Here is a 21,449-nt window from a genome sequence, read left to right on the forward strand (position 1 = left end):
GCATCACTTGAGAAATGGGCAGCTGACCTAAGGTGGTTGCATAATAATGCATGGTCCACCAAGTCAAAAGCTGCCGATAGGTCAAGGAGGAGTAGCATAGCTGGGTTACCATTGTACTTCAACTCGTTACTTTGAGTCTTAAGGTCGATCAAGGCTGTTTCGGTGCCATGAAGAGGGCGGAATCCAGACTGTCATGATCCTAGTAAGCTGTTGACTTCTAAATAGTCCTGTATTTGTAAGTAGGCTACTCTGTCGAACATTTTGAGTAAGAAGGGAACAGTAGTGATGGGTCTGTAATTAGTCGGAATGGAAGGGTCTAAAGTTTGTTTTTTAAGCAAAGGGAGCACCCAGGAGTGTTTAAGGTTATTGGGCACTAGGTTCGTCCTAAATGAAGCATTGATAAGCTTCGAGATGAAAGGGGCTAGGTCTCTAGCTGCATCCTTTATAATTTGGGCTGGGCAGTTATCACCTTTGCAGTTAGAGGGTTTCAGTGGAAGTATGATTTATTCTGTTTCAATAATAAAGATTTCTCTGAATCTAAAATGTATGGTGATACTGTCATGTGTACTAAAGGTTGGTTGCTGTAGAGGTAGGGTCTCTGAGGGTAGGAGTAGAGAGGCTTTTTTTGGCTATTTTAAGTTGGAGGGAAGTGATTTTGTTTGACAAGGCCTTTTGTATGTCAGTACACCAAAGTTTGTCCTTGGGAGTATTGTCGGCTTGTGGTATTGGTGATTCCATTTCACGAAGGATAGAAAAAAGTTCCTTGGTATCTGATTTTGCCTTGGATATTCTATCATTGAATGTATTCTTTTTTGTGCTAATTATTTTCTTCTTGTACAGTTTAGAGAAGTTTGTTAACTTAAGCTTGTTCTCTTCAGTAGGCGAGTGGTGCCAAATAGATTGCAGCTTTCTTTTTTGCATCCTTAGCTCTTTTAATTGGGGTGTGAACCATGTATTAAGTGAGATTTCTGTCTACGTTTGCGCATTTTGACTGGTTCAATGGTGTCTAATGCCTTAGTCATGGTGCTGTTGAAGACTTTCACTAGGAAGGTAGGGTCTGTGCTGTTGGTTAAGTTGTTAAGGTCGGGGAGAAGATGAGGAATTAACTTTCCCACCGTAATGTCCTTTTTGCTCCTAGTGGGTAGTGGTGGTACCATAACTATAGTTTTGGGGCGATTGGGGTCAAGAGAGGCGGTGAAAGTGATGAGATGATGGTCTGTCCAAGATTGCGGTGTAGTATTAGTAATGTTAATGTTACAGTTCAGGTCTGCAACCCAACCTAAGGTCCTGCCTTTGGTGTGTGTCGGGATAGTAACTTTTTGAGTCAAACCATAGTCCTGCAGTATAGCATCTACTGATTGGGCATGTTTGTCATTTTTATCATTAAATCCGACGTTAAAGTCTCCCATGAGCAGGATTTGTGAGTGATATTTAGTGTTGTTGGCTAGGATACAGTTTATGTCATCTTCAAAGGAGCCTAGTGGTCCAGGTGGTCTGTAGACCACATGGATGGTTAGAGTGTGGTTATTAGAAAGATGAAGTTTGGCTGTAAGAGTCTCACAAGATTGGTATGATGAGGTATTAGCAAGTCTAAGAGATAGGTTGGTTTTATAGATAATGGCTAGTCCACCAAATTTGGCATTGGGTCTGTCAGCTCTGAGAATCTGATAACCATCCGGTACAGCTATCATAAGGGCAGGACCTCCAGCTTCCTGGAGCCATGTTTCAGTATGGCCAGTAAATGCAAGTTCTCATTGGTTAGAGTGTCAGTGATATCAGAAGCGTGAGCCACCATGGATCTGGTGTTGATGAGTGACCCAGATAGTAATAGGGTGTTGTATTTATTATAATGGGGAGGCAGGGCTGTGGATCTGATAGATCTCCGAGCATTTCTGGGAGTTGTGGCTAGATGTACAGCAGACAGATTGTTGGGATTGTGCTGTTGTGTACTTTTATTAGATACATTTATAGATTGGACAGCTTTGCGTGTGGAACTTCTACTAGTAAAATGTATTTTAGGTTTGTAGACACGTGTCCTTGGGCGGGCATGAGGGCAGAATCGTGGTGGCCATTATGGCAAAGAATCCAGGTATGAGTTGGAATAACAGGGTCCTTAGGATTGTACTCATGATCATGAGTATTGCTTGATAGGTTGAGGGTAGTCACAAGGTAAGCTAGTGTAGTTAGGAGATAGGTAATAATGGAGTTAAAGCGTCAATCAAGTTGGGAGGCACATATGAGCGAGATGCAACAATCAAATGGAAAGCCAGTTAGGGGCTAAATGCAATAATCAGATGCTGAGCAACATATGAGCTAAATGCAATAATCAGATGCTAAGCAACTTATGAGCTAAATGCGTCAATCAAATGGTGAGCACCATATAGGCTAAAGGCGACAATCAAATGTTAAGCGGCATATAGGCTAAATGCAACAATCAAATGGTGAGCCACCTATGGGCTAAATGCAACAATCAAATGGTGAGCCACCTAAGGGCTAAATGCAACAATCAAATATTAAGCGGCATATGGGCTAAATGCAACAATCAAATGGTGAGCCACCTATGGGCTAAATGCAACAATCAAATGGTGAGCCACCTAAGGGCTAAATGCAACAATCAAATATTAAGCGGCATATGGGCTAAATGCAACAATCAAATGGTGAGCCACCTATGGGCTAAATGCAACAATCAAATGGTGAGCCACCTATGGGCTAAATGCAACAATCAAATGGGGAGCCACCTATGGGCTAAATGGAGCAATCAAATGTTAAGCAGCATATGGGCTAAATGCAACAATCATATGGTGGGCAGCATGTGGGCTAAATGCAACAACCAAATGGCGAGCAGCATATGGGCTAAATGCAACAATCAAATGGTGAGCCACCTATGGGCTAAATGCAACAATCAAATGTTAAGCAGCGTATGGGCTAAGTGGGTAATTAACAGTATGACTAATTAGGTACAGATGGCAGTGGTTCAGGTAGAGCTGCAACTTAAGTACTAAGCTTACTGGGAGGGTGGACAAAAGCGGCGTAGTTTATCAATGCGTACAGTACAATGGAACAAGCATATTGGCAGAGTATGACTTGCCTAGTGGGTAAGCTAGTAGTTACGGTTGGTAGTGGGCCTGACATGTCCTTTACGAGTCAGTATAACATAGGGTGCAATACGGAGAATTGAAGTGGGAGAAAATGCATATACAATAGGGTAGACAATACCATGATGTGTTTGTGTAGCCTAGTTGCAAAGTCAGACCTCAAGTAGGTAAATGTGGAAGAGAGTCAAGTAGTGGTAGATGCCCTCGCGCTCCGGAGCGCCAACTGGGCCTTAGGTGTGGGCCTTTGGGGTCAGGGCTGGCTGCGCCTGCCTGCTCGTGATTGGCTTGCAAAGGTAGGCAAGGGGCCAATGAGGCTGCGTCGCCAATGGCAGCTTGTTTAGCAAATTGGGCAGTGCTTCATTACACGTAGTATGGCCATTTTGGAGTGACCATAAATAATGAGGAATCGATACCTGGGCAATCACAAGGCCCGTGGAAAGGGTAGTTTTTAAAGCTATGCTTTCTTTCCGTTTAGGGATTTAATAAAGGTTGCATTAGAGTAAATACGGCATCTTAGATAGGTGCGAAGGTGCATTGCATGCATAGATGAGCACGTGTCCCAGTGGAGTAGGGGTTCCCTCATAGGCTTACCTTTGCTTAAGATCTGCATCAGGGGTGCAGCACAGGCTCCTGCCTGGTGCTGCTGGCATCGGAGGTGCCTCTCTGCAGTGGAGTCCGCCCAGAATGTCGGGCCTCGTTATGGTCCTCTGGGGTCAGGGCCGGCTGCGCCTGCCGGCTTGTGATTGGCTTGCTAAGGCAGGCAAGGGGCTAATGAGGCTGCGTCGCCAACGGCAGCCTGTTTAGCAAGTTGGGCTGTGCTTCATTACATGTGGTACGGCCATTTTGAAGTGACCAAAAACAATGAGGAATCGATACCTTGGCAATCACAAGGCCCGTGGAAGGGGTAGTTTTTTAAAGCTACACTTTCTTTCCGTTTAGGGATTTAATAAAGGTTGCATCAGAGTAAATACGGCATCTTAGATAGGCGCGAAGGTGCATTGCGTGCATAGAAGAGCACATGTCCCAGTGGAGTAGGGGTTCCTTCATAGGCTTACCTTTGCCTAAGATCTGCGTCAGGGGTGCAGCACAGGCTCCTGCCTGGTACTGCTGGCATCGGAGGTGCCTCTCTGCAGTGGGGTCCGCCATTGAAATTAAGTGGATGCCATGTCCACCATAATGCCATTTTGTATGTCATTGTGAATCCCTTCTCTTAAAATATTTTTGTTTGCAATGGCTTTGCAACAGGAACCCACTGATTTAAGCTGATCATGTCTTCCCACATCCGCTGATTTCAAGGGTTTTGTTGCATTCAATCTGCTCAACTGCACCGTAACTAAAGTTTTTTTCAGTGAATTTCAAGGGTTTTCTTATCCCATCGTTTTTTTTATAGGCCAATTGCCATGGCCTTTGGCCGTGTCCATTGTACTTGTTCTCCCAATATGTTTCCTTTGGGCCCACTAGGTGGACATGTCTTTCGAGCCCACTAGCCAGGACCTTTGGTGGTAAATTTTAAAACACTACTGGGCACTTGCCATGGTGTCCACTGTACATGTTCCCCAAGTGTGTTTCTTTTGGTCCCACTTGGTGGCCACGGCCTTCGACCTTAGCCACTATACATGTCTTTCGGGCCCACTACCCAGGGCCTTTGGCCATGCCGAATGAATTTTTTTTAAAATACTAGCAGGCTACTAGCTGTGGCCTCTGGCCATGGCTAAACCACCAGGTTTCTTTTGGGCGAGTGGCCATGGCCTTTCACTGTGATACCGTGACATGTTGCCGACTAGGTGCTTTGTCCACTATACATGTTACCCACAATATGTTTCTTTTCGATTGTACATGTCTTTCGGGTCCACCAGCCAGGTACTTTGGCCCGGGCCAGTGAGCACAACTTTCCTCACTATAGCTGTCAAATTACATTTTTTGTATCAATACCATTTTTTTAACTCTCTCTTTTTTAAAACTGTTTTCCATAACCACGGTAATACTCTCAATGTACTGCAATAACCACAGTCTGTAGGTGCCTGTAAATTACTGCGGCTATCAGTAAAAGCATGCAAAATCCAAAACACCCAGGCACTCACCAAATGCCTCCCTCCTCTCCCCTCAAATTCGCTTTCCCTCCACAGCTCTCTCCAATTCCCCACAACACTTGCCGTTTTGTGTGACACACTTTAATTCCAATCTCGTTTTTTTTTATAACCTTTGTTATCCTGCCGAATAACCATGACAATGAAAAACCTTTGAGCTCTAAGCTTGTTCCCCATCCGCCCCAACTCTTCAATTTCACATGGTGTCCTTTTCCCCCCTCCGCACAGCTAGCATGATGGCATTGCATCCCTTTTCCACTCCAAAAGGCATTTTTAAATTTCTTGTTTTCGGTTAGCTGTGGTTATTCCTGTAATAATCGCGGTTATCTCTCCCATGTAACCAAAAGAAATGGTGGCTTTTTCATTTCTGAAAAGTCTCTCACCTGAAAAACACCATGGAAAATATAGCTATAATTTTGGGAGAAGACGTGCCCCTTTTCTGTCAAATATTTTAAAAACTACGGGAAGCAAGAACCACAGACCCCTACCAAAAATCTAGTCAGTGCTAAATGCCAAAGAAATTTCGTACCTGGTCCAAATTTGGAATTTTTCTCGAAGGGAAAATTAATGGCAAGTCGGCTGAAACAGCGTTTTTAAACTTTCTTATCAACTTTTTCAATGGGAGTGCGCTGAGTTAAGCTGGTGATATAATATATATTATAGTGCAGTGGTCGCCACACTATAGTAAAATTGAGTATTGAGATACATAGGAAACCCAAAAAACGAATTGCTAATAACTTTTGACTCGCATAACGGATTTGGCTGAAACTTTCAAACTAAACGTTTGTCACGGCACCCCGAGACTGGACATTTTGGGAAAGGTCTGTTAAAGAACTGAAAACGTTTTTCTATTTGGTTGTTCTTTCAAATGGTGTGTTTTATTAAAGAGTGTCTATTCGTAGAACCTTGATTGGACATTCCCTTTATTTTGGACTGTTATGCTTTGCTGTTTGGGTCGCTATTCAATCATCACAGTCACATCCCCAGTCTTCTCTCAGCCATGTGACCACAAAAGGCGAAGGAGGGATATCTCTTAACTGTGCCTGTTTTACCATTATGATTGTGTTGGCTCTTGGTTCCTAGAAGTGTCAGGGCTGAGTCAGCGTTTTAGCCTCTACTCACCCTTATACTCCTGCAGGGCAGAAGTCAATTCATCAGAGATGTTTAGACAACCTGTGTCAACAAAGAAATTCCTGGAATTCTGCCACCCACCCCCTGGTTGTTTTATTATCACCCTCCTTCTCTCTTCACAGCAGCACAGGCCTAGGAGGCAGAGGACATGCTATATTCCCGCAATCAGAGTTCAGTCTAGCGGGATATGATTTCTAAAGTCTGCTGGTGGATACTGCATTTAGAAGCATCTTTATACGCGAATAGCTTTCTCTGTAAACCAATCACAACAAATGAAATACATTTAATGGACAGACAGCCAAATTGTCTGCCTGCACTAAAAGCCTTGATGCATGAAAACACACTGAAGCTCAACAATCACAAACATGAAGCTCTTCTATTATGTACCAGTTTACTGCTAAAAAGGGCAAGAACTCCATCTACATCTCGCCTGCTTTGTCACTCCTACTTCTATTTCTTTTCAAGCTACAATCCTCGGAGGCATATGGGATTCTGCCTAAGAATGAGAACCTACATTGCAGTGGTGATGAAATTGTGCTTCTTCCAGCTCAAATCTCTGTGGAATGTCCTCCAATTTTATATCACAGAAGAGTCATGCAGACATTAAAGGCTCATTGGACAACTCTCGGCCAGCATACGCAAATGCCCTTTACACCCAGCTCCGCCCCAACCAAATATAAAGACAGAAATTGGTTCAAAACTCAGCAGGTAGCCTCATTTCTGGCCTTTGAAAACATGTACACATCACCATTTTCCATCTGATTGAAATATTACTCTTATCCTTCAAAAATATCAACCTCTCTGCACTGCATCGCTTGAAATCGAAATCCTCATTACCACCCCACCAGACCTCTGCCCACCAGTCAACGGTTCCTAAAGGTTCCCCCATCCAGATACCATGGCAGAGATGACAGTAGATTTTGAGTGGTGGCCCCCACTCTGTGAAACACGAAGCCAATCCACATCTGCCAAGCAACCTCCCTTTCTCAATTCAGGCATTTCTTAAAAACCTGGCCATTAATTCAAGCGCAGGCTCTTGCCTTCCTATCTCCCATCCCTCCCGCTCATCCATTTTGCTCTTTCCAGCACCTAGCAACATTTAATTTTGTGGTGTGCACTTTATGAGCTTTCACGTAAATACAATTTGCTCTGGCCAGTTTTAGTTGAGTAGCATTCATATGGTATGGCAGCTTTTTGCTGACACCCGTTTTTCCGATGGGTGTGTTGCCGCTGGAGTCTTGCCGAAAATGTCCATCGCATTTTTTGGCAGGGGTGGGAAAGGGTAAATAAAGGTTTGGGAGGTAAGGGAAATAAAAATTAAAAGGGGATTGGGGGAGTAGCCCCCCAAAAATAATTTACAAAAAATGTCGATTAACTTTTTCGACAAAACTCCCGTGGCAAAACACCCATCGGAATACAGGGGGTCGGCGAAATGACATGGAACCCATTTACATGATGGTGGTGTCGGGTTCTTGCTTAAAAAGTGGGGTGTTGTTATTTGGAAATGAGTGCCTACTAAGCAGTTTTGTTATACTTTGGGAAGCATTTTCAGTACAAATGACTGATAAAATAAGATACAAATACCAAACTGAAATGTGTTGCATGAACATCGTCATTTAACATTGAGGTACTCTCTGAAGTATAGCGAGAGTGTGTTCTCGTCTTGATTGGAGCTTTCTTCTTGGCATGGGTCTGTCTGAACTTGGATTGATATCTACCTCCCAGCACCATATGTACAGGACCATCTTAAGCACTTTGGGGGCCGGGGCATGGACACCTTTGGGGCATCCTTTCTCCCTCCACCCGAACAAAGAAATTAAGGGATCTATAATATCTGGTCGTGCCTCCCTTGTCTGAGTCACAACCCATACCTTCATGAACTGCCTCGTGGCAATAAAGATAAGCATGGGTACTTCATTCCAATCCGCGTACCCTCTTCAATCTTGATGTAATCTGACTGATAAATAGCATTTCACAGGCAATATTAGCAGTCCACGACAAGGATACTTGTGTTGCTTAGGTACCGGGCACTTTAATCAAAATCCATCATGCAGAAGTTATATGGGCTGTAGTATAAAAGCAGGTCACCAATTGTATGATATGGTGCACATAACCCAGAATAGAGAAGACTGAGATTATTAGCCTTAGAGAACGAAAAACGTGCTCAAGTAGAGAGACAGATCGGAAGCAACGAGAAAGGTACACAAACCATTGCTTAGACTGTGGATGCCGATTCAAAGCTATCGGGAAGGTGTCCATATCCAGATGGACTGAGATAAGAAGATGGACATGGTTTTCAAGTGGTGTTGCCATTAGAGAGCAAAGAAACAAGTGGTGGTGTTGTGCCATATGTCAGTGCTCACTATAATTATGGATGAAGCAACACTATAGCCAGTGAAACCGTGAGGGAAGGTTTTTTGAAGATCATACCCTGAGAACAAAATCACTCTGAAGGGCCGACAATTTTGAAAGATTTAGGATTTGGGCATTTTGCCAAGTGAGGCTGTGCTCGTTTTATAGTAACCACTATGTAGTGCAGGCACATTGATGATAATAGTATCTGTTTTCATACAAAACTAAGTACATATATACACAGATGTACCAACTTCAGACATAGGAAAGTCTGAGTCCGCATTGCTAGAATTTGGTATTTTACTCTTCCATATGATAACAAATCTCTGCAATGAGTGCTAAACACACTGAGCTATCTTGGGAACCGTAACAGAACACAAATCCCCAAAGAAAGGTGAGAATGTTACAGGGGTTGTGGCATATGGAATGCACAAACTACGTTTATTACAATAGACACAGAAAGCATTACAGGACAGATTAATCAGAAGAGAATGTATTTGCCAACAACAGACAGCTATAGGTTTAGAGGATCAGCAGCAATACCACAAAATATCCCAAATGTGTGCTATTTAAGGTCTGGTAACAATGGGAACTGATTTCTTTAGATCAGACAGCCTTGTGCCCTCTCTCCCCCTAAGATGGAAGCCCAAGGCACATGCCCTTTTGCCCTCCCATAAAGACATTACTGTCTTAAATTGTGCAGTACTGCATTGTGGTTGAACATTGAGCCCACCGTAAAGTAGCCAAATTCACTGTTGAGGAAGTGCATATAAAAAAATAAAACACAACATTTTCCGCGGAGACTTTGAATCAAACATCAACATAAAAGGCATCCATATGCATTTTTAGTTTTGCCTATTCGGTGGCATTATAAGCACTTCCTGTGAGCCAAAACTAATAGCATGTAAAGTAACAAGAGGGGATAGATGTGATGTCAGGAGGAACACAGCTTGTGTGTTTTTGGTGGGGAATGTTAACCAACCACTGACCGTGGCTAATGGCCATAACTGTTGAGCCCATATGCAACAGACTTACCTTAGTTGTTGTGGGGTGTGTGCATCATGTCTTACGGCCCTTGCCCTCCCCATGAAATATTACACCACAACAATATGGTCAAGTGTTGGCAATAAAAGGCCGTAGGATTTGATTGTTACAGATATGGTTATGGGAACATAAACAATAAACGCATATCATAATAATATCATACTTTTGGGGATCAGGTCCAGAGGTTACCCCCTCTGGCCCGTGCCGCCTTTCTTGTCCCACAACTTGGTGTGGTCACCGTACGGTGTCCTGAGTTCCTTTCCTTTGTTCTTCTCCCCTTTTTCTTGGGTGGAGGGTTATTGTGGAAAAGAAAAAGACAGGAAGACGCTGAGTGGCACAGAGGACTTCCCTCTCCTGTTTGGATCCCTGTGCAGGGTCCGCAAACAGTTGTGCTTTTGGAGCTGCAAGCAGCTCATTCTATAGGAACCAAGGCACTCCTTGGTCTTTGTAGTATGTGTGGGAGGGGCTGTGCACCAACCCCTCAGGCCAGCCTGAAGCTGGCTAATGGGGCCGCCTCCGCCCCCAGGGAGTGGGGGAGGCATCCCTTTGTAATTCCCTGCCTGGCTCTCATGGGTGAAATGTACACATATATTCTCTTGGACGGGTGAGGTATTTCATTACCTCACCCTTCCTGTGCTTTGATGTGCCAGACCCTGCTGTCTCCCTTATCTGTGGGGAGGAGAGGGGCACTGACCCTGTAGGAGGGCTGCTGCACCTCGCCTGACCCTGCTGCCATGTAACAACAGTTACCTGGCCCTGCCTTGGGCGGCCCTGCAGCATTGCCCTTTCTAGTCCCAATGGCCATTCCTACTAAGTATCTGCTCCTTTCCACTAGAAAAACAGAGACTGGGATCTTTTTGAGCTTGTAATGTTCTTCCACAGAGATGTCAATGTTATTAGCTGGTCAGATAGCACAGCGAGTAGAGTACTCACTTTGACATCCGTGCAGAGCCTGCTCACGCAGATTCATATCCCGGCAGGGCCAAACTCAGCCTTTCATCCTTCCGAGGTCAATAAATAAGCACCACAAACTGTGGGAAATAAGCAGCGCTCAGAAACCTGAGGGTTCGTAGCACTATATAAATGCACAAACCAACAAACAAACAAACATTTGTAAGTAGTCTTCTGAAAGTTAATGGTTTGATTGCACCTGTATACCAGCTACTGGTTTAGTACAAATACCTTAACAAACTGTGCCTTCAGCCACTTGCTCAAAAGCAATATTTGTGTTCTTGCACCCACTTTTTGTACTAAATGTCTTTTAAAAACAAGCATTGTCAAAGCCAAAGGTTCTGATTCTTATATAGGCTTTGAAGCAGCATTTATTGGGCAACGCTGCCGGGCAGCCCCACGCGAGGCCAGGTAACTGCTGCCCCATGGCAGCAGGCTCAGGGGAGTGGCAGCAGCCCTCCCCCAAGGCCCTCCCCTCTCCCCCAACACACAGGGAGACACACAGTCTCAGCGCTGCAAAGCGCAGGGAGGGTGAGGTGTGAAAGAACACCTCACCCTTCCTCAATAACAAATGGGTGCCAAGCAAGGGCAGCCAGACAGGGGGTCAACAAAGAAATGCCCCCCAGAGGCCCAGACAGACGGCTGCATGCCGGCCTGAGGGCTGGCTTCACAACCCCCACAGATGCACAACAGGGGCTACCCCTGGGTACTATATAATGAGCTGCTTTCAGCTCAGAAGAACACAAACTGTTTGTGGACCCTGCACGGGGACCCAAACATCTAGGGAGTTTGCTGTGTACTCAGAATCTTCATCTTTTTCTTTTCCGCAATCCCTCCCACCCCAGAAAAAAGGGAGAAGAACAACTGAAGGGAAAACAGGACACTGTACGGTGACCACAACAAGTCGTGGGACAAAGAAGGCGGCACGGCCAGAGGGGGTAACCTCAAGACCCGGTGCCCAAAAGTACTATATTATTATGATATGCAATTATTGTTTATGTTCCATAACCATATCTTAAACAATGAAAACCTATGGCCTTTTATTGCCAACACTTGACCAAATGTTGTGGTGTAACATTTCATGGGGAGGGAAGGGGTCCACAAGACATGACACCCACATCCCAGCACAACAAATGTAAGTTTGCCTGCATATGGGTCCAGCAGTTATTGACAGGCACTGTGATAATATGCCCAGGTACTAGCACTGTGTAGCAGCTGTTAACATCTTATGGCCAGTTAGTATACCTATAAGTATGTATATGCTATGATATGCTATGATATGATATGGCATTTATAACGTGCCTATACACAGGTGTTTCAAGGCGCAACAAGGCAAGGGAGGAGGGACAGAGGGAAGACAGACAACGATCTTACTAGGCCAGGCGACATTGAGATCGTACAAGTGCGGGGGAGAAGGAAGGGGAAAATTGCAAGGGGAAAGGGGGAGGGGCAGTGCAGTACATAGTATAATAATAAGGTAAAAACAATACATAAGAAGTGTGGCCATCTAATGGCAAGTGCAAGGGTAAGTGCAGACATCATGTGTCAAGTGCTGGTAGGGGGCTGTAGGGATAGAAAGTACCTTTCCCACGTCTCTACAAATGCTAAAACTGTTGGCTCTGCCAATGCTTGTTTACAAAATAGGGGTTACAAACATATATGGCCAAGCCTTTGGACTCTCTGGTTATGGTCCTGGTCCTCAGCCGTGTGGGTTCAAAATCCAGATCTCAGTGGCAGAAGCCGTGCTCCCAGAGTACGTATACATGTTTGCAAATGTTACAGAACCCGCCTGAGTCTGGGGCCCTGGTTCACCTTCGCAGAGGTGTAGATCAGCTGAAAAGACCGTGTGTACATCCGTCTAAGTATGGCAAACTTTAGTAAACTATATGTTGTGGATGCTGGTTACCATGTTTTGAGGAGTCGGGATGGGCGGGGTAATTTGCCTCTCCGAATTTAGCGTACACCACCCACTTCTCTTAGATCACCCGCTACAGATATCAGGGTCAGTTGAAAGTAAACGTTCGCAGTAAGCATCCCCTCCTGACTGGTACCCATCCCTCCATCAGACAGCTGAGCGCGGTCGCCCCCAGACGCCGCCGGCACTGCCCGCAATGTAACTTCGCAAGGATTCTTTCCTGCGTTCCCCTTGCGCTCTCTGTCAGATATGCGTACTTACTTGCAAGCATATTTCGGTGTCATGTGGCACTTGCGGGACCAATGGTGAATTCCGAAAAGCAGGCTGGGTATGAAGGCAGGGCACCAGCTCCCGATCCAGATCCAAACAAAAACACCAGGCAAGTAGACTTTGAAGACTTACTATTACACATAGGAGGAGAGTGCAGACTGGAGCCTCGCGCTGCAGCAGATCACAGCCCGTCCTTGAGTGCCTCGGGAGGTCGTTAGTGTCTGCTCGTGTTTCCTGCTCTCCCCTCCGCCCTTGGGGAGGGCGCTTGACCCTCACAGAAGAAGGGCTGCCGGCATGGGGCTGCCTGGCATCTTCCCTCTCCGTCCCTATTTCTTCCCCTCCCAACCCCCGCCCCCCACCCAGTCTCGCCCTTTTCGTCTCCTCTCCCTCCGGCTCCTCGTCAAAGCCTCCCGGCAGGGAAAGGTCTGCATCGGCAGAGAGAGCGGCGGGGGTGGGGGTGGAGGCGGTACGTTACCTGGAGCAAACACCATAGTCTGCGGTAGGCGCCGGGAGCTGAGGCAGACAGTCTGAGAAAGGCTGGAAGCGAGCAAGTGCGGGAGATGGGGGTGCGATACGAGGGCGGGCAGGGCTGCAGGAGGAGGTGTTTGTGAAGGCCTCTGGACGGCTCCCAACAAGGATGATGCTCTGTCGGGGCGATATGCAGTGGCCCAGGTGATGGCCCTCTGCAAAGCTGATTTCTTCGAAGGGTAGGGGCGTTAACATTTTCCTCGTGTTTTTTTATTTATTTTTTTATATTTTCTGTTGTGGACTGGACAGGGCTTGGACAACGGCGGGCAGATGTAGCTCAAATCCGCCTGGCTAGAGAAGGAGGATCTTGGTTCGTTTGAATGGAGGCATCCCGGCCGCCTCACTGCGCTGGAAGTTTTTCAGAACCACCAAGTCAGCGGACAGCTCCAGACACAGAGGGCTCTCCGAGTGGCTGGGAAGCAGTGCCCTGGGATTCAGCACCATGGCCAGCTGTCAGTAGGGTCGCCTGGCCGCTTCCTGTCCTCCCCTCTTCGGGAGTGCCACGTGGGGCACACATGGAGCTCACAGGCTCGAAATATTCGCCCCTTGCCTCTACAGCTCCCTCATGCACTAAATAAAATATCAGCTCGGCGCAACGGAGTTGAAAGAAAGGGATTCGCTCATTGCACATTCTCTCAGCAGGGTGACAGATAATTGCTCCAGATGAAAGGGGTTCTGCAGCTCATGGAGGCTAAGTGACATTTAAGTGTTTCCAATCACCAAACACTCGCTAATGAACGCCGTATTTTATGAAGTCATTCTAATGACAAGTCTCCCAATTTAACAGCGTTTAACTCGTTTCCACATTTTCTTCAAACCTGCATACAGACCTCTTCAAGGCGTTTTCCTTTAGTAATGGGATAGTGCAAGGCTTCACTGAGCCGTGCCACAACCAATAGCTTTGGCTTTGTTATTTATTTATTTATTTTTAAATGGCCCGCTTTGGCTTTGTTAAAGAGCGTGTTGTGTGGGGAAGGGTGGGGGAAGTGGGGTGGGGGGGGGGGACGGTTAAGAATTGGGTGTAAGGGATGTAGGCAGAGGGAGGGAGTCGTAGCATCACTAGGGCGTACTATGTCTAGGTTGAAAAGGTACTCTCGGTTATGGAAGGCGGGCAGGGTGACCTAGGGAGAAAGGCGCACAGCCGTAGCAGCCACAGTGGGGAATGTGCAGCAGCACAACGTGCATTGCGGCTTGCCATACATGGGTAAGGTGCACTCAGAGGTCGATATGTAAAACAAAAAAAAAAAGTATTGGAACTATGTTCCCCCTACCCGCACTCTCCCCCCTTCACACTCCTCCTTCCCCATCGAGCCCATACTAACAACCCTCCAATTCAAACTCTACACCTTGGTTCTTGCTTTCCTCCACTGCAGAGCATGTGTTTATTTTTATTTTAAAATGTACAAAGCGCACTAAGCCCGTGGGCATCAAGGCGCTGTTACAAACAAGTTACACATTCTTAAGAAGCAATCGTCGGAATTATTCATAGCTAATCTAGAAGGCTGACATCCTGAACCGGTTGGAGAGGATACATAGAGGATGAAAGAGCAGGCATCATGTTTATTCACAGTTATCCTGAAGACGTATTTGCAAACCTGATGGAGAGGCAAAAGAAAGTATTGGTACAAGTCACAGGCGGGGGCTACGGGGGATGCAAGGGGTATCTCCGGGCAGGATTGTTCACAGCTAAACATGGGGGCCCCATGCCCAAACCAGACAAAGGATTGGAGATGTGGTAGAGAGGGGACTAGAGGAAACTATGAAGCGAAGAAGATCAAATAGATGAGAGGTGAAAAGGGGAGGTACTAATACGATAAAAAAGGACTGACTTATGGGGTACAGATGAAATGCTAGAGTGAATCAGAGGGGGGGGGGCAATGGCCTGGAGATGAATTTAAAGCACACATCCCTACAGCTCCACCCTGTCCTTCCATTGCTATGTCCCAGGTGCATCCTTTATTCCTGATCAACTTACTCATAGATTTTCCCTTACATTCCAAACCTGGATAACTGCACCAAGATGCCTGAAGTGGGTGCACAATGCACTTTATACCCACTATTTAGCATAACATAATAGTGGTGCACAACTCCTACCATTGAATCTACAAACCTATCTGCTACACTTGATAGCCATTGACTTGTAAATGATTACCCATTTGAATTCATTACATGTCATATGATGGGTCAAAGCATATCCATACTGAATATCCTGATACGTCAGGACTTTGAATAGTCAATTGAAAACTAAACTATAAATAGCTAATAAATGTAGAGTCATGCCTTGCGCACAATCAGCTGAGGATGCTGAGAAACTATTAAGCATCCCGTTATCACCAATATTCCTGTAGAGGCATGGGGCTGATCTAAGGGGGGATGTCTGTGTAAAGCCGCCTGTATATCACAATGCAGAAGCTTGGAAGTGTTAGTGAGGTGGTCCCCGCACATAGCTGTGCCCCCTGAGTTAGATTGTCCATCTCATCCCAACTTCTTATGCATGACCAGCCATGATGGCATCAGCCACAAGGACAAACCACAGATTTGTTGTTAGTTTTTGTGCCTGGTCCTAGATGGCCTAAAGTGACAGTCTTACTTTGCAAAAGCTCAAACTGAAATGCACCAAGAACAAACTCGTCCTCATTGGTCTCCTCGCCAACCAGCAACTTGTGCAACAATGGCTGGATGACATGTATCTAGAAGGATTAACACAAATGTCAAACTCAGTCAAATCCTTGGGCTTCATTGTTGGCAGTAGCCTTTCCTTCCAAAAGCGTATAGCCAAAAGGCACAAACTTTTGTGAAGTAGTTCTCTGCATATATTGGTTCCAGTAAAGAATGGTGGAACCAGAGTGGCAATGGGTATTCTAAAGCACAGCCATTCAAAGAACCTGGGGAGGGAGTAACATTCTGCAGGGGTTTAACTTCACAAACACAACTTTAAATAAATAAATCTCAACCTCACTGACTACGTGTGGAGCAGTTATTAATAAACCGGCAAAGAGGTGTGCCTGTACGCATTCTCCAGCGAAGAGGAACAACGATCATGCTCACTGCAAGACCCAATCATCAAGTGAAGAAACACTCTGAGAAACAAGAAGTGCCTTTGTCCAGGTGTGTTTCTGGGAAAGGAGCCCATGGTCTTGTTCCCCAGCGGCACTGAAAAAGAAGCAAAACGGAAGCACGCTCTGAAGCAAGCCACACGGACGCAGTGAGAAATAAGCGGTGACCAGGTGCGCGAAACATAAGGAAAAGGACCTCACAACGCACACTGCATGCCAACAAAAGAAAAAAGGGGCTTGTGTAGGTGTTGTTGTTACCTGGGTAATCACAAAAATCCCAGAGCGGAGAATGACCGAGCTACTGCCCCCATCAACGCGCCTTCCTAGTGGGAGGAATGGAAGAGGATGATGTAAACGGATCTACGTTAAAAAAACGAATTGCAAAAGCTTGAGTTACAAAATTGCGAAGCCGACTTGTTTGCATTTTGAAACTCAAGCATTTGGGATTTTCTTCATTTGTCCCCCGCTTTACCTCTAATAATACGGGGGACACCCCCCAACCACTGAACTCATTATATCTGTCAAGTGCCTGGTCACATCAGTGCTGGCTTTGTGGTCTTGTGACTTGACTTTCTGCACTTCCTCAGCGATCCAGACTACATCGAGCTGCTAGGATGATGCAGGGACCAACCCCCGTGCCCTTCCCCTACAGAGACTGACAGGGAGAGGACTCGGAGATCAGCTCCCCACGACACGATACAGCTTTCCCAGATTACCTTGACATGGAGATAGCGCAAGCTCTGGCAGGGTAAACTGGGTGTAGAATATTCAGCAAAACCAAGGCACACCAGTTTCTGGAAAGGATGTTGTCCATAAATTTGATCAAAGGTTGAGAGGCCTGAAGAAGGCAGCTGAAACAGCACAGGAAAGGCAGAGCTACAGAGGCTGGTAGGAGGCAGCAGCACAAGTAAGGGAGGGCAACAAAGGCAGGAACGAAGCAACAGCAGCACAGGTAAGGAAGGACAACAGAGGCTGGGAGGAGGCAGCAAGAGGAAGAAAACCTCAGGAGGGAAGGAGGAACAGCAGGAACAGGGCGGGACCAGGCAATGGTAGAACAAGGGTGGAGAGATGAACCCTCCATGAAATGAGATGTGGAAGGAAGATTCCAAAAACACAGAGCGTATTTAGATGTGTCTGTGAGGGAACTAAGCAGGCTTTAAATAGCCCGCTGCTCCCGCATTGCGTTCATCACAGTGGACGTCATCCCAAATGGCAATGGTGAAACTCTGCGTAGGTGCAGCAGATGTCGGGAGCCCAAACAGGCTGCTGCGCATGCGTGTGGACAATACAAAATGGCACGGCCCATTACAGGCGCACCAGAGCCACGACTCCCTTTGGAATGCTGTCCCCTGTCACCTGCCCGTCTGTGCCACCAGCTGGTCCATCCACGCTGCAGCTGCCAATAAGGGAGCATCCTCCAGGTAAAGCGCTGGAGCAGTAACAGGCCAGGGACCTGACACCCTACCCTCCTACCGGGGCATAAAGCTTCCAAGGAAAATGTGGATGAAAACGCTGGACCAAACGAGGAGCATGGACAGGCTCCCATGCCGCATAGCCCTGCCAGTCAATCAGGAAAAACCAACGACCCCAATGAAACAGAGCCGCAGATCTCCTGCACTTCATATTCAGGCAAACCGTTGACATCCATAGGGTGTGGACATGAAGATGAATGTCCATAGGAGACCTTCAGGTAAGGTTTCAGCTAAGAGATGTGAAAAACAGGGTGCACACGCCAAGCAGCAGGTAAAGATAATCGGAAAGCCACAGGTGAGATGTGAACCACAATACGAAAAGACCCCAAAAACCAGGGATCCAACTTAACAGGCAAATTCAGAAGCAGCAGATCCTTGCCAGTGAGCCAGACCAAGTACCCCGATCTGATTGGAGGGCGGGATAGACTGTTTGCGGTCAGTCATGTTATTCTGTAGCTGTCCCGACCTCTGTAGCTCCAGTGCAAACTGGTTCTGGTCTTAAGACAGATGTAGAACCAAGGCATCAGCTGATGGATCAGCGCTCTGTATGAGAAAGATATGGGCAGAATCATAGGGCGCCGACCACAGGTACAATAGAATCAGATAGACTTGATGGAAGAATGACAGGTGTTTTTGTGAGCCATCTCATCAGTGTCCAAATACTCAGCTCAATTAGGATGAAGGGCTTTCACATAGCAATGTAAGTACTGTTCCAAGGTCTGATTGGTTCTCTACATCTGGCCATTGCTTTGTGGTTGGTATCCAGAGCTCAGGGCATGATTGATACCCAGGAGACTGCAGCAAGCTTTCCAAAAGCCGGAGATGAACTGGGGTCCTCTGTCTGATATTATCTATTCTGGAATCCCTTGCAACTGATACACTTCATGAAGAAAAGCATGGGCCATTTTATCAGCTGTAGGGATTACGGATAAAAGGACAAAGTGCCAATTTAGAGAAGCAATCCACAATGACCATTACACAAGTATTTCCTTTGGACACCGGACGTTCAATGATGAAATCAGTGGCCATGGTATGCCAGCGGTAAAATATATACTTGAGGTCAACCACAGCTCTTGCAGGGGCTGGGGCAAAGTCAATAGAATTGAGCTTAGGGCCCTTTAGGAACGTGCATGCAATGGATGGGATCACACAGAATAACTGACTCCAAATAACAGAACCAACTCAGGAAGATGGCAAAGTACTGTTGTATTAAAAACGTTCTAAAACAGAGAGTTTACAACGAACATCAACAGACGTACTCTCAGGTTCTCTCAGTGATCTTTTCACAACAATAGCTTGTATATCAAAAATACATCAGAGGTGATGTCATACTATGTGACAAATAATGAACAACCTATCAAGGGTCGGGATTGGCTAAGTGGAACATCTAGTATATTTTCTATATGAACTAGGATTGTGATTGGCTCTCCACTATCAGGTGGACAACATATGCCTACCTCTAAAACATGTCATCTTCAGAAACCTTAGATACACAGCTTCTCATTGGTTTTCAAATTATAAGGTCCTTCGATATATGGAGTGATATAATTGGTTGGCACGTTTGTGCCATATGTGGAACATTCGGTTCACTTATCAGCACGTAAACCCAGACCCAGGGGCAGGGAAATGAGGCATGACACTACCTCCCCATCTAATTAGCCCAGCATCTCTCATCGCCCATGCGTTCTGCCATGAAGATTGTCTTTGAACTTGGCCTTCTAAAGTCACCTTGTCTTTAGAATACATGGGAGTGGGAGCACTCACTATTGTGTTCTTGGACTTCAAGTACAAACTCTATTTTCAACCTTGGCCCATGTGAAAGGAGACCACAATTTGGTCCATTTTACATGTTTTAAATGCTTTAAATGAAATAAACTTGGCACTCTTGGTGTTCTTTCTTTGCACCTTAACAAGGGATAATTCATCCTTTGCACATTTGCTCCTTTCCAGAATAGATAGCTGACCTTGGCTACTTCAGTTTTGACTTCAGGCCAGACAACTTCGCCATGCAGCTCCACGATTCTGCTTATTCTTGCTACAACACAGTTTTTCCCTTCCCTCTTCATGGGTCCTAGTTTACTAAATTCATGATACTGGTGTCCAGCTCCTTTACACTGGCACCTTTGCCTGCATTCTATTTGCTATTTATAGCTAGCTTCTATGATGACCTAGTCTACTTGCGTTTCAGCATCTGTACAATTTTTGAACGGTTGATTGTCTACAGCACTTCATGGACGTGTAATCTTCTTTGTATTTAAAAGTTCACTTAACTCTTTACTTCGTCATTAGTTTCCGTAGGATCCATGCATCCTCTTCAGCCAGTATATTGGGCCGTTGTGTTATGTCTTCTTATGATGTAACTAGCTCCTTTCTTAGCGCTTTTTTATATTCCTTCAGGGAGTTCCTCTATTAGGTTGTCATCACTTCAGGGATATATTTGGTAGGGGTGTCTTAATGGGTATCTTCTTTCGAACACACGCTGTGCTATTGGCACACTGCTGGTGTCAAACACTGCACAATCTTAGGTCTCCAACATATGGGAGGAAGGGGGGCGGGTTCTCCTGCAGAGGTGTACAGCTGCTCCTCTACAGAATACAAAGAAAAGGTGCCCCACCAGGAATGATTTAAATTAACAGAAACAAATTATTTGTATTTTTGTCATGTGTGGTGGAGACTGTTGCATTCAATGCCAATCTGCCAGGGGTAAGGCAGTCTCCAACGGTTGAAGGAGGCCAACCAGGTGTTCTCTGCTGGATTTACTTTTGGCACAGACCAGACACTGATGGACATACTCTCGTACCTGCTGACCTATACAAGGCCTCCAGAATTGTCGAGAGACCTCTCTAAAGTAGTCTTGATGCCCCTATAACCGGCAGTCCCGGAATCATGAAGACAAGACAAAAGACTGGAACAAAGAGCCTCAGTAAGTATATAGAGATGGTCATTCTGGAACAGCAACCGATCAGAAGAATGAATCAGGGGGTCCTGCTGAAGACTAGCATCTTCGGGAGCAAGACCAGTGGCATCTCAATCTGTCAAGTACCTGGTCACGTCACTGCTGGCTTTGTGGTCTTGTGACTTCACTTTCTGCACTTCCTCAGCGTTCCAGGCTGCGTCGGGCTGCTAGGATGATGCAGGAACCAACCCCTGTGCCCTTCCCCTACAGTGACTGACAAGGAGAGCACTCAGAGACCAGCTCCCCATGACACGATACAGCTTTTTCCCGGATTAACGTGACCTGGAGAGTGGAGATGGTGCAAGCGCTGGCCGGGAAAGCTGGGTGTAGAATGTTCAGCATAACCAAGGCACACCAGTTTGTGGAAAGGATGTGGTCTGTCGACTTGATCAAAGGTTGAGAGGCCGGAAGAAGGCAGCCGAAGCAGAGCAGTCAAGGCAGAGCAACAGTGGCTGGGAGGCGGCAGCAGCACAAGTAAGTCAGGGCAACACAGGCAGGAAGGAAACAGAGGCTGGGAGGAGTAAGGGAACCCCAGGAGGGAAGGAGGAACAGGCAGGAACAGGGCAGGACAAAGCAATGGCAGAACAAGGGT

General features: G+C 46.1%; 1 protein-coding gene across 1 annotated transcript in view; it reads right to left on the minus strand.

The window, feature by feature from the left end:
* The window catches only part of AKAIN1 (A-kinase anchor inhibitor 1), a 182,690-nt gene extending 162,723 nt beyond the window's left edge, over positions 1-19,967 (minus strand). The window contains exons 1-3 of the mRNA XM_069622093.1: positions 19,866-19,967; positions 15,964-16,063; positions 13,321-13,551 (exon numbers count right to left, since the gene is read on the minus strand). Coding sequence (XP_069478194.1) covers positions 13,321-13,551; positions 15,964-16,063; positions 19,866-19,967 — 433 coding nt within the window. The remainder of the gene's footprint in view (positions 1-13,320; positions 13,552-15,963; positions 16,064-19,865) is intronic.
* Between the last annotated feature and the right edge of the window lie 1,482 nt (positions 19,968-21,449).

Source organism: Ambystoma mexicanum, chromosome 5q, assembly GCF_040938575.1.
Source record: "Ambystoma mexicanum isolate Mex_15411 chromosome 5q, UKY_AmexF1_1, whole genome shotgun sequence".
Classification (NCBI taxonomy): Eukaryota; Metazoa; Chordata; class Amphibia; order Caudata; family Ambystomatidae; genus Ambystoma; species Ambystoma mexicanum.